The following is a 15,981-nucleotide window of genomic DNA, read 5'->3' as shown; positions in this document are numbered from 1 at the left end:
TCTGGAGCGTATACAGTCCGGGCTGGTCATCATGACGCGCGGCCTGTAGAAAGACGCTCGGCTGACATATCGTCATGTAACTCGAGAACCGAGGCACGGATTTGGTCAAGTGAGGTGCCATTGGAACGGCGGGCAAATATATCTTTCGAACGGTTATATGTTCGGCGAAAAATGCAGCTGCTAGATGCTCGCAAAGTGCCATGACTTGCGCGTAACGGCACGTATACGTGCCAGTGCACGTTATGAGGTTACGAAAACGGAGACAACCAGAACTATGTCTCTCACCTCCGGATCCTTTGCTGTGCTTCTTCTCTCGTCCTCCCTTGTCCTTGTCCCTGTCCTTCTCTTTGTCCTTCTTCTTCTTGCTCTTCTTGCTCTTCTTCTTCTTCTTGGACAGGTGCGTGTAGGAGTCGTCTATCACCAGCTCCCCCGCTTCCAGTTCCGCCCCCGAGGAAGAGCTGTCGTCCCCCATGCCACCGCCGTAGTGACCTGAGAGACGAGAGGGAACAGTTGGAGAGGGAACAGTAGAGAGGTAGAAAGGGAACAGTAGAGAGGGAACGTTGGAGAGAGAACAGTAGAGTGGTAGAAAGGGAACAGTAGAGAGGGAACGTTGGAGAGAGAACAGTAGAGTGGTAGAAAGGGAACAGTAGAGAGGGAACGTTGGAGAGAGAACAGTAGAGTGGTAGAAAGGGAACAGTAGAGAGGGAACGTTGGAGAGGGAACAGTAGAGTGGTAGAAAGGGAACAGTAGAGAGGGAACGTTGGAGAGAGAACAGTAGAGAGGTAGAAAGGGAACAGTAGAGAGGGAACGTTGGAGAGAGAACAGTAGAGTGGTAGAAAGGGAACAGTAGAGAGGGAGCGTTGGAGAGAGAACAGTAGAGTGGTAGAAAGGGAACAGTAGAGAGGGAGCGTTGGAGAGAGAACAGTAGAGTGGTAGAAAGGGAACAGTAGAGAGGGAACGTTGGAGAGAGAACAGTAGAGTGGTAGAAAGGGAACAGTAGAGAGGGAGCGTTGGAGAGAGAACAGTAGAGTGGTAGAAAGGGAACAGTAGAGAGGGAGCGTTGGAGAGAGAACAGTAGAGTGGTAGAAAGGGAACAGTAGAGAGGGAATGGTAGAATTCATACGGTTAAAAAAAATCCATGAGCATAGTAGGTAGAAATATACAGTAGGCATATTAGCATAGTAGGTAGTAGTATAGACATATTAGCATAGTACATACATAGTAATCTCTTCATAAGGGTGTAACAATGCATCGATCCTAAGGTCGCATCGAATCGTGGTCAAATGAAGAGATTTCATGATGCATTGAATCGTTGCCTGAAGAATCGTAATCGAATCGTTGTGGGGTCAAATATATGTAACGGTTGTGACAACGTCACCTCAAACTTCGATGCTCAGAGGGAGATTCGAACCCCGGTCTCCCACACCGCGGGCAGCAACACAAACCGCTATACCAAGAGGTGAATACACTTCTTTGTACCGTGTCTATGCATCTTTTGAGGATGTGAGAGTGAGTTTAACCCATAGCACTAGAGCTGCCGCGATAACCGCATTACCGCGGTATCGCTGTTGCATCACGCTCACCGCAGAGTTAGGCTGAATACCGCGTCACCGCTGTTTTTTATCATAATAATAAAGTTGGCTTGCGGCTTTGCAGATAGGGCTGGGCGATATGGCCTAAATATGATATCACGATATTTTCTGACCTTTCGGCGATACACGATACACATCACGATGTTTTTCTTTTTTACCCCAAACGATTCATTATGAGGCTTACCAAGACAGTATTTGAGTTTGCAAGCTAACATTAAAGACAAAATAAAATACCCATGCATTTAGCATTTTTATATTATATATTTGATTTAGATTATTGGATTATTAGATTATAATATATTGCATATATTTAGCAATGAGATATTATATGATTTAGATATGAAATATGATGAATTGAAAATGGGGGACCCTGATGTAAACAAGACAAAAGTCTGCATCCCCTTAACAATTGTATGTATTGAGCTGTACTGTACCCATTCTGCAATATGTTAATAAAGTTTTAAATCAATCAATCAATCAATCAATAGCATTTTAGCATTTTTATGAAACTACTGTATATTTGTATGTCTCTAAATGTTTTGATGAATTGAAAATGGAGGACCCTTATGTAAAAAAGCCGAAAGTCTTTTTCTGGTCTTCATCCTCCTGTACTGTATTGTACCCATTCTGCAATATGTTAATAAAGTTTTCATTCATTCATTCTGACGGACAACAGAATAATTTTGATTGACAGTCGAGTCTGCCAATTACGTCACACCGCTTGCACCCGCCCTGCTGTTCTTAGCACCAATCGGCAAGCTCTATTAGTTTTTTACTTCCTGAATGTCCGGTGTGCTGACATCAACAAAGCTACTTACATTAGCTCCCCGCGACCGACTAGTAGGAGACCAGTGCTCCGCAGGATGACTAAATGAGCCATAATGATTTTACCTCAACGAATGTTATAATAAAAGCCTTTCCATACATCTGTCTGATTGAAAACTTTATTAACAGACCGCGGAATGGGCATATCTCAACACGGGCTGAGATATGAACGAGTAACGTGTGGACCAGATTGACGCGACACAATCCTATTGGGCAAAACATCACGATATCCACGATACGTTGAAAAAGTGTATTGTTAATGAACTGTACCCGATATTTATATAATATCGTCATATCGCCCAGCCCTATTTGCAGATATACCCTACTCAGTTCCAAGCGACCCTATTGGGTAGAAGTGGTACCAGAAAAGTCATGTGAAACATTGCAGACCACTGACTGGTCAGAAGAGAGACGCGTCACAGTTTGGAGGCTCTGAACAAAAACAGAACGCCGCCATCTTTACTGCCTCGCTAAGGATGCATTTCATTCAGGATTTGTTTGCGACAGAACCAAGTGCAATAAACAAAAAAGAATGGATTCACTGTGTATTCTGCCTTATTTATTGATGAAACAAAACCGACATCAACCCAATTTACCACCGAGCGGAGAGTTTAGTGTCACAACAAGATCGCTGATGTGTTAAGTTTGTTGTTGTTATTAGCCTAATACTACCGTCAGCCGATATACACGAGAGGTAACGTTAAACCCGGGTTGCTTGGTAGAATACACAATGAGAGGTAACGTTAGCTTTGGCAGAATAGACGCAACGAGAGTATGGTTAATGTTGTTATTGATTGATTGATTGATTTAAACTGTGTTAAACTCTGGCTTGCTGCAAGCCCTCGGACATGGCTAATTGGCTATGCCCACGGAGATTTCAGTGTACACAAGCGAGCGGCACCGCCTGCATCCCCACACGGAGACAAACGGAGTAGTACCTGGCTGCAGTGGAAAAGGAACGAAGTACCAGGTGCCTAAAGCGGGTCGAGTCGAGTAGGTACTATGCAGTGGAAAAGCGCCATTAGACTAGAGGCAGGCTATAAGAGTAGACTACTAAAAAAAAAAGAAAAAATGCATTCCAACTTTTTTTTTTTTTTTGTGCGCACTGTGCGGTAATAACCGCGGCGGTAGGAAATATTTCGCAAATGTGTGCGGTAAGGAAAATATCAATACCGCGGCAGCTCTACATAGCACCGCTACTCACCCCAGCCCTTCTTGACTGCGCTTCACGATACCATCCGTTACATATATACACCCCTATTATTGACCTATAGTCCATTCATGCTGGGTAAATCAGTTCCCCCAGCCACATCTGTGTATTCAAATTAATTAACTGATCAAAAATGTATCTAATCGCATCGAATCGTGGTCAAATGAAGAGATTTCATGATGCATTGAATCGTTGCCTGAAGAATCGTAATCTAATCTAATCGTTGTGTGGTCAAATATTTACAGTTACACCCCTAGTAGATAGTAGTATAGACATATTAGTATAGTAGGTAGTAGTATAGACATATTAGCATAGTAGGTCGTAATATAGACATATTAGTATAGTAGGTAGTAATATACACATATTAATAGCATAGTAGGTAGTAGTATAGATATATTAGTATAGTAGGTAGTAATATACACATTAGGGCTGTCTTAAATACTTTGAAGCTTCGTTCGATGGGCATGGGATTCAAATCTAAAAATAAAATTCGATTATAAAAATTAAAAAATAAATATGATTTTAAATTTTTTTTTGTAAAATCAACTCTGCCTCTCTTTGTTAATTACAACAAGCAATGCTGTTTGTTATTTAAGATGAGGTCGGACTCTGCACTGATTTGTGTTCATTGTGCTGCTTTTATAAAGCCTCAAATGACGGCTTACAATATTTGATGAAAGCAAAGTGTTTTGTTTGTCTAAGATTTAAAAAGGTTTAAACTTTACAGCACTGACAAAGTTGAACAAAGTGCTGTACAAGTCCCACAACATAAAACTTTAGTTTTTTAAACAAAAACTAAAAATAATTCAAATGTATTATTTTTTTTATCTCGAACAAAGTCAAAATGTTGGTATCGTGACAAGACTACAACATACAAAAGCAGCCCTTGAATGAATGAATTCATGAACACTTTATTTAACAGATTGCAGAATGGGTACAATACAGTACAGCTCAATACACACAATTGTTAAGGGGATGCAGACCAGAGAAAGACTTTCGTCTTGTTTACATCAGGGTCCCCCATTTTCAATTCATAGTGTGCACACGCACAGTATAATATGCATGTGATAAATAGTTTGTTAATAAACTCTGTGTTACTTGAACAATTTTCACTGTGCTCATACATTTCTTTGTGTGCTCCTAAATTTTTATTTATTTTATTTATTAACATTTTATTTAGGAGCACATGTGCTCCTTGGGAAAAAGGTTAGCGTAGAGCCCTATATATGGAGACATTAACATTACATTATCAAACATAGGGACGAAGACTGTAAAAAAAAGTGTCAACAATGTTTTATAATCTTTATGTAAATTTTCATCAAAAAAATTCTGTGCCCCCGAAATACAAATAAAAGCCCCCGAAAATCAATTATGGGGGGCAAAAAAAGCCCTGGATTTTTTTTTTTTTTTCTAACCCTGCTCGGCCCGAAGCTTTGAATTCCAAAAAGTAAGTAGGTAGTAATATAGACATATTAGTATAGTAGTAGGTAGTAGTATAGACATATTAGCATAGTAGGTAGTATAGACATATTAGCATAGTAGGTAGTAGTAGGGGTGGACGGTATGGTCTAAAATTTATATCACGGTATAATTTGAAGCATAGACGGTAATTGTATATATCACTAGGGATGGGTACCGAATTCGGTACTTTTGAGGTACCGAACCGAAACACGTCGGTACTACCGAGTATCGAATCAAGTGAGAAACCGAAAAAAAAAATAAAAAAAAATATTTTTATTATTTCCCTTTTTTTTTTTTTTACTTTTTTTTTTTACTTTTTTCTTTTCATGTCAACGTTCACACGCACAATATATGCTTACCTAGGATTTGACTTGATTCAACAACAAAGCAGTCGGAGCAATGACAAGCCGAAAACTGTCAAAATTGTAGTTATTTGAAGTTTGGATATTTTTTTTTACGACTGAGGTAGGTAAATTAAATTTCTTGAGACTAAAGTACCGAAAAAAGGTACCGTTGGGTACCGGTATCGATTCACAGGTACCGGTACCGGTTCAAATGTGAAACGTACCATCCCTATATATCACGGTATCAGTGTTTCCGTTAGAATATTTTTTTTTTGCCTGATAGGCAGGCTATATAAATAATGACATCCTCAAGGCATGTAGATTTATAATATTTTAACTTAAAACTAGGCTACTTTTGCGTATAAAGTCATTATATTCCAAATAAAATAAGTCCCGAGTCGAGACTCCGTGCTGCTCCCATTGCAAACAGCGGGGCTGGATGCTGGATTTTGCTAGAAGCATATGTAGCTGCAGAGCCGCAGAGCCAGGGGCGCTTTCAGGTCTGGTCGCGTGTTGCTTTTTAACAGCGGAGGAGTGCAAGAATGTGACAATGTGACCATGTGAAGAGAGCGGCAGTGCGGAAATAGATTCGAACTTGAAACCAACGGACCGCAGGACCGCCGCGCTGCCAGGTGAGCTAAGCTTCGAATGAGAATCATGGCGGTTTACGGCTAAATAATGCCGCAAGCTCTGCCGCTCCAACGGACCGCAGGACCGCCGCGCTGCCAGGTGAGCTAAGCTTCGAATGAGAATCATGGCGGTTTACGGCTAAATAATGCCGCAAGCTCTGCCGCTCCGCTCCGCTCTGCGGTTGCCGCGCCTGCCGCGGGGCGTGTCGCAGCCAATCAGGGAAAGCGCGGAAGCATTCGGCGCACTCCTCCGCTGTTAATAAGCAATAGGCGGTCTGGTCACAGGCCCGCTCAACAGCGCCCACCCCACCCAACGGCTGAATTGCCAATGGCTGAATTGGAGTATTGCACTGTGCAAAATCCATACCTTAGAGCAAATTCATACCGTTTATACCGTATACCGTTTATACCATCCACCCCTAGGTAGTAGTATAGACATATTAGCATAGTAGGTAGTATAGTAGTATAGACATATTAGCATAGTTAGTAGGTAGTAGTATAGACATATTAGCATAGTAGGTAGTAGTATAGACATATTAGAATAGTAGGTAGTATAGTAGTATAGACATATTAGCATAGTTAGTAGGTAGTAGTATAGACATATTAGCATAGTAGGTAGTAGTATAGACATATTAGTATAGTAGGTAGTAGTATAGACATATTAGCATAGTAGGTAGTATAGTAGTATAGACATATTAGTATAGTAGGTAGTAGTATAGACATATTAGCATAGTAGGTAGTAGTATAGACATATTAGCATAGTTAGTAGGTAGTAGTATAGACATATTAGCATAGTAGGTAGTAGTATAGACATATTAGAATAGTAGGTAGTATAGTAGTATAGACATATTAGCATAGTTAGTAGGTAGTAGTATAGACATATTAGCATAGTAGGTAGTAGTATAGACATATTAGAATAGTAGGTAGTATAGTAGTATAGACATATTAGCATAGTTAGTAGGTAGTAGTATAGACATATTAGCATAGTAGGTAGTAGTATAGACATATTAGTATAGTAGGTAGTAGTATAGACATATTAGCATAGTTAGTAGGTAGTAGTATAGACATATTAGCATAGTAGGTAGTAGTATAGACATATTAGCATAGTAGGTAGTATAGTAGTATAGACATATTAGTATAGTAGGTAGTAGTATAGACATATTAGCATAGTAGGTAGTAGTATAGACATATTAGCATAGTTAGTAGGTAGTAGTATAGACATATTAGTATATTAGGCAGTAGTATAGACATATTAGTATATTAGGCAGTAGTATATACGGTACATATTAGTATAGTAGGCAGTAGTATATACATATTAGTATAGTAGGTAGTAGTAGACATATTAGCATAGTAGGTAGTATAGACATATTAGTATAGTAGGTAGCAGTATAGACATATTAGTATAGTAGGTAGTATAGACATATTAGTATAGTAGGTAGTAATATACACATATTAGTATAGTAGGCAGTAGTATACACATATTAGTATAGTAGGTAGTAATATACACATATTAGTATAGTAGGCAGTAGTATACACATATTAGTATAGTAGGCAGTAGTATACACATATTAGTATAGTAGGTAATATACACATATTAGTATAGTAGGCAGTAGTATAGACATATTAGTATAGTAGGTAGTAGTATACACATATTAGCATAGTAGGTAATATACACATATTAGTATAGTAGGCAGTAGTATAGACATATTAGTATAGTAGGTAGTATAGACATATTAGTATAGTAGGTAGTAGTATAGACATATTAGTATAGTAGGTAGTATACACATATTAGTATAGTAGGTAGTAGTATAGACATATTAGTATAGTAGGTAGTATACACATATTAGTATAGTAGGCAGTAGTATACACATATTAGTATAGTAGGTAGTATACACATATTAGTATAGTAGGTAGTAGTATAGACATATTAGTATAGTAGGTAGTATACACATATTAGTATAGTAGGCAGTAGTATACACATATTAGTATAGTAGGCAGTAGTATACACATATTAGTATAGTAGGCAGTAGTATACACATATTAGTATAGTAGGCAGTAGTATACACATATTAGTATAGTAGGCAGTAGTATACACATATTAGCAGTAATATAGGCAGGGTAGATTACTTAGTAGCAGACGACCTCCTCACCTTCGACCTCCACCTCCTTCCCCACGATGGGCAGGGGCTCCCGGCTCTGGGGCTTCTTCTTGGGGGACTTGTTGACCTGGACGCCGCGCTGATCCCGGTCCTTCTCCTTCTTGGCGCCTCCCTTGGAGGAGGAGGAGGAGGAGGAGTGCGGCGTGAACGGGAAGCTCTCGCCCCCCTCCTCCTTGATCTTCTCCGGCGACATGATGAGCTTCATCTTCAGCCCGTCGGCCTCGCGCAGCGTCAGCGGCTCCTCCTTGGGGGCGCCGCCGTGGAACAGGGACGAGGACTTGGAGGAGGAAGAGGAGGAGTGCTTCTTGGAGGAGGACGAGGAGGAGGAGGCGGGGCGCGAGTGGGGGAAGGAGGAGTGGCCCCCTTTGCTCCCGCCGCCGCTCCCCTCTCGCTTGCGGTCCTTGGAGGAGTGGGAGGAGAAGGAGGGGTAGGAGGGCTTCTTGTGCATGTGGGGGCTGGGCTCAGAGCCGGTGGCCAGGGGGGAGGTGATGGCCTGCAGGAGGCCCATGGCCGTGTCCGTCGGGTGGGAGGAGGAGGAGGAGGAGGAGGTGGCGGCGGTGGTCAGCGGCGGGGAGCGGTCCGCGGACTTGCGCTTTTTCTTGTGGGAAGGCGGGCCGCCTTCGTGGTCTGACACAGAGAACAGCGGGTGAGATTAGATTGTCGAGTCCATGTTTCAAGTTCAAGTTTTTGTCAAGTATACGGTACATGTATGTTACAGTGAAATGCTTGGTTCTGTATGAGCCTCCTGAGATTGTGCTTCATACAGTAAAGAAAAAAGTGAAAAGAATAAAGACCAAAAACACTATACAAATTATACAATATACAAACTAAAGCAAAAAACGAGGTAGCGATTTGGTGCAAATATTTTGGTAATGAATAGATCAAATATGGCGTAATGTTAAAAAGTGTTTAAAGCGGATGTTTTGTGTGAGTGAGAGTGAGTGTGTGCATGTGGTTGTTGTGTGCAGTGAATGTAGATGGATGGATTAGTGTTGCGTAGAGTCATGGAGCATTCTGATGGCCTGGGGATAGAAGCTCCTTCTGAGTCTCTCTGTACCGGCCATGAGACTCCGGTAGCGCTTGCCTGACCGCAGCAGTGCAAAGAGGCAGTTGTTTGGGTGGCTAGTCTTTTATAGACAGTTCTCTTAGCCCACCTCCAACCAGTCCTAATACACAGGTTATTGATCCGTCAGAACACCCTCACCCCTGTAATAGTAGTCATGGCTGTGTTACCAGTCCTAATACACAGGTTATTGATCCATCAGAACACCCTCACCCCTGTAATAGTAGTCATCGCTGTGTTACCAGTCCTAATACACAGGTTATTGATCCGTCAGAACACCCTCACCCCTGTAATAGTAGTCATCGCTGTGTTACCAGTCCTAATACACAGGTTATTGATCCGTCAGAACACCCTCACCCCTGTAATAGTAGTCATCGCTGTGTTACCAGTCCTAATACACAGGTTATTGATCCGTCAGAACACCCTCACCCCTGTAATAGTAGTCATCGCTGTGTTACCAGTCCTAATACACAGGTTATTGATCCGTCAGAACACCCTCACCCCTGTAATAGTAGTGATCGCTGTGTTACCAGTCCTAATACACAGGTTATTGATCCGTCAGAACACTCTCACCTCTGTAATAGTAGTGATCGCTGTGTTACCAGTCCTAATACACAGGTTATTGATCCGTCAGAACACCCTCTCACCTCTGTAATAGTAGTCATCGCTGTGTTACCAGTCCTAATACACAGGTTATTGATCCGTCAGAACAGCCTCACCCCTGTAATAGTAGTGATCGCTGTGTTACCAGTCCTAATACACAGGTTATTGATCCGTCAGAACACCCTCTCACCCCTGTAATAGTAGTCATCGCTGTGTTACCAGTCCTAATACACAGGTTATTGATCCGTCAGAACACCCTCACCTCTGTAATAGTAGTCATCGCTGTGTTACCAGTCCTAATACACAGGTTATTGATCCGTCAGAACACTCTCATCTCTGTAATAGTAGTGATCGCTGTGTTACCAGTCCTAATACACAGGTTATTGATCCGTCAGAACACCCTCTCACCTCTGTAATAGTAGTGATCGCTGTGTTACCAGTCCTAATACACAGGTTATTGATCCGTCAGAACACCCTCTCACCCCTGTAATAGTAGTCATCGCTGTGTTACCAGTCCTAATACACAGGTTATTGATCCGTCAGAACACCCTCACCTCTGTAATAGTAGTGATCGCTGTGTTACCAGTCCTAATACACAGGTTATTGATCCGTCAGAACACTCTCACCTCTGTAATAGTAGTGATCGCTGTGTTACCAGTCCTAATACACAGGTTATTGATCCGTCAGAACACCCTCACCTCTGTAATAGTAGTCAACGCTGTGTTACCAGTCCTAATACACAGGTTATTGATCCGTCAGAACACCCTCACCCCTGTAATAGTAGTGATCGCTGTGTTACCAGTCCTAATACACAGGTTATTGATCCGTCAGAACACCCTCACCTCTGTAATAGTAGTGATCGCTGTGTTACCAGTCCTAATACACAGGTTATTGATCCGTCAGAACACCCTCACCCCTGTAATAGTAGTCATCGCTGTGTTACCAGTCCTAATACACAGGTTATTGATCCGTCAGAACACCCTCTCACCTCTGTAATAGTAGTGATCGCTGTGTTACCAGTCCTAATACACAGGTTATTGATCCGTCAGAACACCCTCACCCCTGTAATAGTAGTGATCGCTGTGTTACCAGTCCTAATACACAGGTTATTGATCCGTCAGAACACCCTCTCACCCCTGTAATAGTAGTGATCGCTGTGTTACCAGTCCTAATACACAGGTTATTGATCCGTCAGAACACTCTCACCTCTGTAATAGTAGTGATCGCTGTGTTACCAGTCCTAATACACAGGTTATTGATCCGTCAGAACATCCTCACCCCTGTAATAGTAGTGATCGCTGTGTTACCAGTCCTAATACACAGGTTATTGATCCGTCAGAACACTCTCACCTCTGTAATAGTAGTGATCGCTGTGTTACCAGTCCTAATACACAGGTTATTGATCCGTCAGAACACCCTCACCCCTGTAATAGTAGTGATCGCTGTGTTACCAGTCCTAATACACAGGTTATTGATCCGTCAGAACACTCTCACCCCTGTAATAGTAGTGATCGCTGTGTTACCAGTCCTAATACACAGGTTATTGATCCGTCAGAACACTCTCACCTCTGTAATAGTAGTCATCGCTGTGCTTCTTCTTCTTCTTGTGAGAGTCCCCGCCCAGCAGGAATAGTTCTGAGTCCTGATTGGAAAAGACATGAGACGTCAATCACAGAGACAAGCCAGAGTTTTAATAAATCCACTATGTGGAAGTACTTCTATTCTATTCACATATATGCTTACTACATGTATCTATTCTATTCACATATATGCTTACTACATGTATCTATTTTATTCACATATATGCTTACTACATGTATCTATTCTATTCACATATATGCTTACTACATGTATCTATTTTATTCACATATATGCTTACTACATGTATCTATTCTATTCACATATATGCTTACTACATGTATCTATTTTATTCACATATATGCTTACTACATGTATCTATTCTATTCACATATATGCTTACTACATGTATCTATTGCTATGTCCACCCATCACAAACACGCAAACTGTCTAACACCTGTCCCCCCGTCTCCCTGTGAGTGGACGTCCCGTGATGATGGCCGGGAGGATGTGATCCTCTCTATGCCGCCCCCATACCTCAAATGGATCCGTTATCAGCTCTATTTTCAATCTTTCAAAATTGTCTTATGTACCCCAGTTGCTATTGCATGTACTTATTTGTGTTTCATTACATATGTACATGCTTACCAACTGTTGCGCCTGTTTTATAGCAACACTACTATCACAAACATCTAAGGGAGATCCCCCCTTGAACGGCCCTTGAGGGTTTCTCTCCTCCACATTGCCTGTGGTGCTTTTTTCCTATTGCTAGGTTTTTAGTGAGTTTTTCCTTACCTTCGTGTGGGGTACGTCTGGGAGTGTTGCGTTTATTTATTTATTTAAATTTTTTTGGACTTCGTGGTGTTTTTGTTTTGTTCTTGATTTATTGTGATGTTTCTTCTTGACTTGTTTAAAGAAGACGTGTCCGGCCCATGGGGACATTAACGTGTGTTGTCGGGCCTTACAAATAAATTTGATTTGATCAGATTTTATGTGACAACACCTATGCTGATGGCATAACGGATACTGCTGGTTATCTCATATCAAATGTGTGTGTCGCAGCTAAGACTCAACATTTACATTTAGTCATTTAGCTGAACACTTTTATCCAAAGCCACTTACAAGTTCTGTACAACAGGTCAGCAGGTAACAACTCTGGCAGCTAAGGGTCAGTAACATTGTTCATCAAGGACGGCCGGGTAGTGCAGAGGACTAAGTGTCTGTCTACCACCACAGAGACAGTGGGATCGAATCCAGCTGTGGTGCTTCCGGGTTGGCCGACCGTCCATACTAACACAATTGGCGGTGTTAGAGGGTGGGAAACCCGGCGAGGGTGGGTCCTGGTCGTTGTAAACAGCGACTCCTACAGTTTGGTCGGGGCGCCTGCACAGCGAGGGAAGGATCTAAGAGAGGTAGTGTGATCCTTCCACACGTTAGACTCCCCCGGTGAGAGTCTGCGCTGCCAGGTGAAAAGAAGCGGTGGGCTGGGTACACATGTGTCGGAGGAAGCATGTGATAGTCTCCGCCCTCCCGGACCGACGGTAGGGGGTAGAGTGCACAACGACCAGGAAGGGGATTGGGAATTGGCATAACGACTAACATTGGGATGGGAGAAAAACAGAAAAAAGGAGGAAAAAGATAATAAAAAAAAATAAAAAAACATTGTTCGTCAAACAGTTTTTATGTTTTTATCTTATGTTGTGGGACTTGTACAGCACTTTGGTCAACTTTGTTGTTTTTAAATGTGCTTTATAAATATAGTGGATTGGATTGGATTGAAAGTGCATAATAGTAGCAAGTTTCTGAGGCAGTTTGGAGATTAATGGTTATTGGTAAATAAATGGTAAATGGCTGCATTTATATAGCAGCTTTTATCCAAAGCGCTTTACAATTGTTGTTCCTCACATTTTACCCCGTTCACTCACACATTCTCACACCGACGGCAGAGGCGGCCATGCAAGGTGCCAACCTGCTTATCGAGAGCAATAAGGGGTTAAGTGTCTTGCTCAAGAACGCTGCCCGGGAGGAGCGGGAATCGAACCCGGGAACCAGACGACGGCTCTACCTCCCGAGCCACTGTTCCTAGAGTCTTACCTTGGGCCGTTTCTTGGAGGACTTGCGGACCTGCGCTGCGATCTCTTCCTCTTCCCGCAGGAGGTCCTTATACGACCTCCTCTTCTCCCGCTGGCTGCGGCCGGCGACAAGCCCTCTGTCTCCCTCCATCCCCACATCTGAAGGGAAACGCAATAAAACGCTACTTTTTTACCCTGAAAACTAAACCATTATTAATATTAATAAGATGACCATCGTCAAGTTAAATGTTCCTTTATTAATCTGTTTGAGGGAAATTCAGGTGTGATAGCAGCAGGGGGGGGGGGGGGGGGGTACAGGCAGAATAGGTCATAATAATAGAACATAGAATATTACCCTTACCTACTCTTACTAGTTATACCGCTGGCCAGTATGACTTACTACCATAGTGTCTTTATACCTGTGTAACTGTACATATTAATACCACAACTCTGTACAGCGGTATTAATGACATCGGTCACTGAATGGTTGACTAACTCACGTCTGCATTTAAACACCAAAAAAACTGTTTGCATGTTTTTTTACAAAGAGGCTGATGAATACTGTCTCATCTATGTCAGAGGAGAAAGGTTGACAGTTGTATCCGAATATAGATACCTTGGGATAAAAATGGACTCCAATCTTACATTTAAAAAACAAATCAAATCGGTAGTAAACAACGCAAAGTTTCACTTATCAAACTTCCGTCACATCAGAAACTCTCTGTCAACAAAAGCAGCAGCACTGTATTTATTATTTTTTTTTATTGTTATTTTTTAGCATTTTACAGCTTTATTGGTCACGCAGGACCGACAGAGGAGAGGGCGAACAGGAGGAGAGGTGGGGAGGACATGCGACAAATAACGACGGGAGCTGGGATCGAACCCGGGTCGGCCGCGTAGGTGCGCGAGGCACTATGGTATGCGCCACGAGGGCGCCCTCAGCAGCACTGCATTTTAATGCCATTATTATGTCACACTTAAAACATTCCCTGGCATAACTTATATCCATCAATATAGCCAGTCTGCCACCACTGTAAGCCTATGGAGATGTTCACCTTCTTTGCAGGACTATAACTTTTTAAATTGTATTGCTAAATTGACATTACTATGGCCCATTCAACATCGATTATCTATCGTTCAGGATGTAGGAACGTTATACTTTTTCATTCATACAAAAATACCTTCTAGAATATAAGTATGTTTTTATCATTTTCTGCAGTAATTCCTAGAACGTGAGTTATAGGCCTAAACGCATATATAGATTATCGATTGCCGTTTATTCCCTAGACACGCTATATAAAAAAAATTCAACTGTATATGATCGTATACGTTATGCCTCATCATGCGCGGAGGAAAGGGGGGGGGGGGGGTGTTTATAATTCCGTGATCGTCAGTAAATGCTTTATGTAGTATGGGTGATATATTGATCAGATGGTTTGCAGTGAAATGAATAAACAATTGGGCTGAAAATAACGTTATATTCCTCTTACCGTGCGTCAAAGAGACTGGCGGTGAAATATCCCAGGTATAGGACGTCGATCGCCTAGGTCCATTTCCGGTTTGTATGTCGCAATAAACGCCGAAATCACATTGATTATTAAGTTTATAAAGCGATCCATTATGTACATAATGTCTGTCGGGAGCCTTGCAACAATGTCTGACGGCCGGATGAATTTAATCGACGCACACCCCCCACTTCCTGTTGTTCGAGTGTAACTCGCCCGACCATCCACCAGGCGGCGGTATTGAGCCGTTGTTGTATTGAGCCGTAGGGTCCAGCTGCAGCGTCGGAGGTGTATATATGAATTATGAATGCCATGGTGAAAAAATTTAATATTGATCTAGATCTGGCGGTCAAAGCATGGCGGGCAATAACGCTTTACAGCGTGGATGGCGGTGGATGTGTTAACATACTGTCTGACTAGCTGGACACAAGCCTCCTGTACAACACTACGATCTGTACAGGTAGTTTACCATCAGGCTGTGAAAGTTCTGGACAGGAAAACAAACAGCCACCACCATTGTTATAGCATAGCAAACCAGAACCTACTGAGCTGGGACAATCTCGTCAAATTCAAAGATGCCTGCCTTACCTATAAAATCCTACATGGCTTGGCTCCTCCCCCCCTCTGTACTTTCATAAAACAGAAAGCATCTGCTGACAGATATACCAGGTCTGTAGTCAGAGGGGACTGTGTAGTCCCAAACAGGAGGTCTGCTTTTAGTCAGGCAGCCTTTTCCGTGAGAGCAGCCCACATCTGGAACAGGCTGCCAACACGGCTCAGGGAGTATCAAAGTTACATTTAATTTAAAACTAACTTAAAATCATGGTTGAGATGGTCAAGTGTGTGACCATTTTAACTGAGGGGTTGTGATGTATTGTAATGTATTTATTTGTATGTATTTTAGTGTATTGTAACCTATACTGATTCCTACTGTGTTTTA

At 42.0% G+C, this 15,981-nt stretch overlaps 1 protein-coding gene across 4 annotated transcripts in view; it reads right to left on the bottom strand.

Moving 5' to 3' along the window:
- The window catches only part of hmgxb4a (HMG box domain containing 4a), a 60,004-nt gene that overhangs the window by 42,177 nt on the left and 1,846 nt on the right, over window positions 1–15,981 (bottom strand). For 2 of the 4 annotated variants that reach the window (XM_084329885.1, XM_084329886.1), the window contains exons 3-6: window positions 13,559–13,695; window positions 11,453–11,528; window positions 8,212–8,847; window positions 286–489 (exon numbers count right to left, since the gene is read on the bottom strand). In XM_084329885.1, the coding sequence (XP_084186011.1) occupies window positions 286–489; window positions 8,212–8,847; window positions 11,453–11,528; window positions 13,559–13,695 (1,053 nt within the window). Of the gene's footprint in view, window positions 1–285; window positions 490–8,211; window positions 8,848–9,856; window positions 9,866–9,930; window positions 9,948–11,452; window positions 11,529–13,558; window positions 13,696–15,981 lie in introns of those variants that run through there. The other 2 variants (XM_084329888.1, XM_084329887.1) reach the window with 2 other exon arrangements.

The sequence above is a fragment of the Notolepis coatsorum genome (assembly GCF_963971535.1).
Source record: "Notolepis coatsorum genome assembly, chromosome: 14".
In the NCBI taxonomy this organism is placed as follows: domain Eukaryota; kingdom Metazoa; phylum Chordata; class Actinopteri; order Aulopiformes; family Paralepididae; genus Notolepis; species Notolepis coatsorum.
Note: the sequence above shows the minus strand (reverse complement) of the source record. Positions and strands in the feature narration are given on the sequence as shown.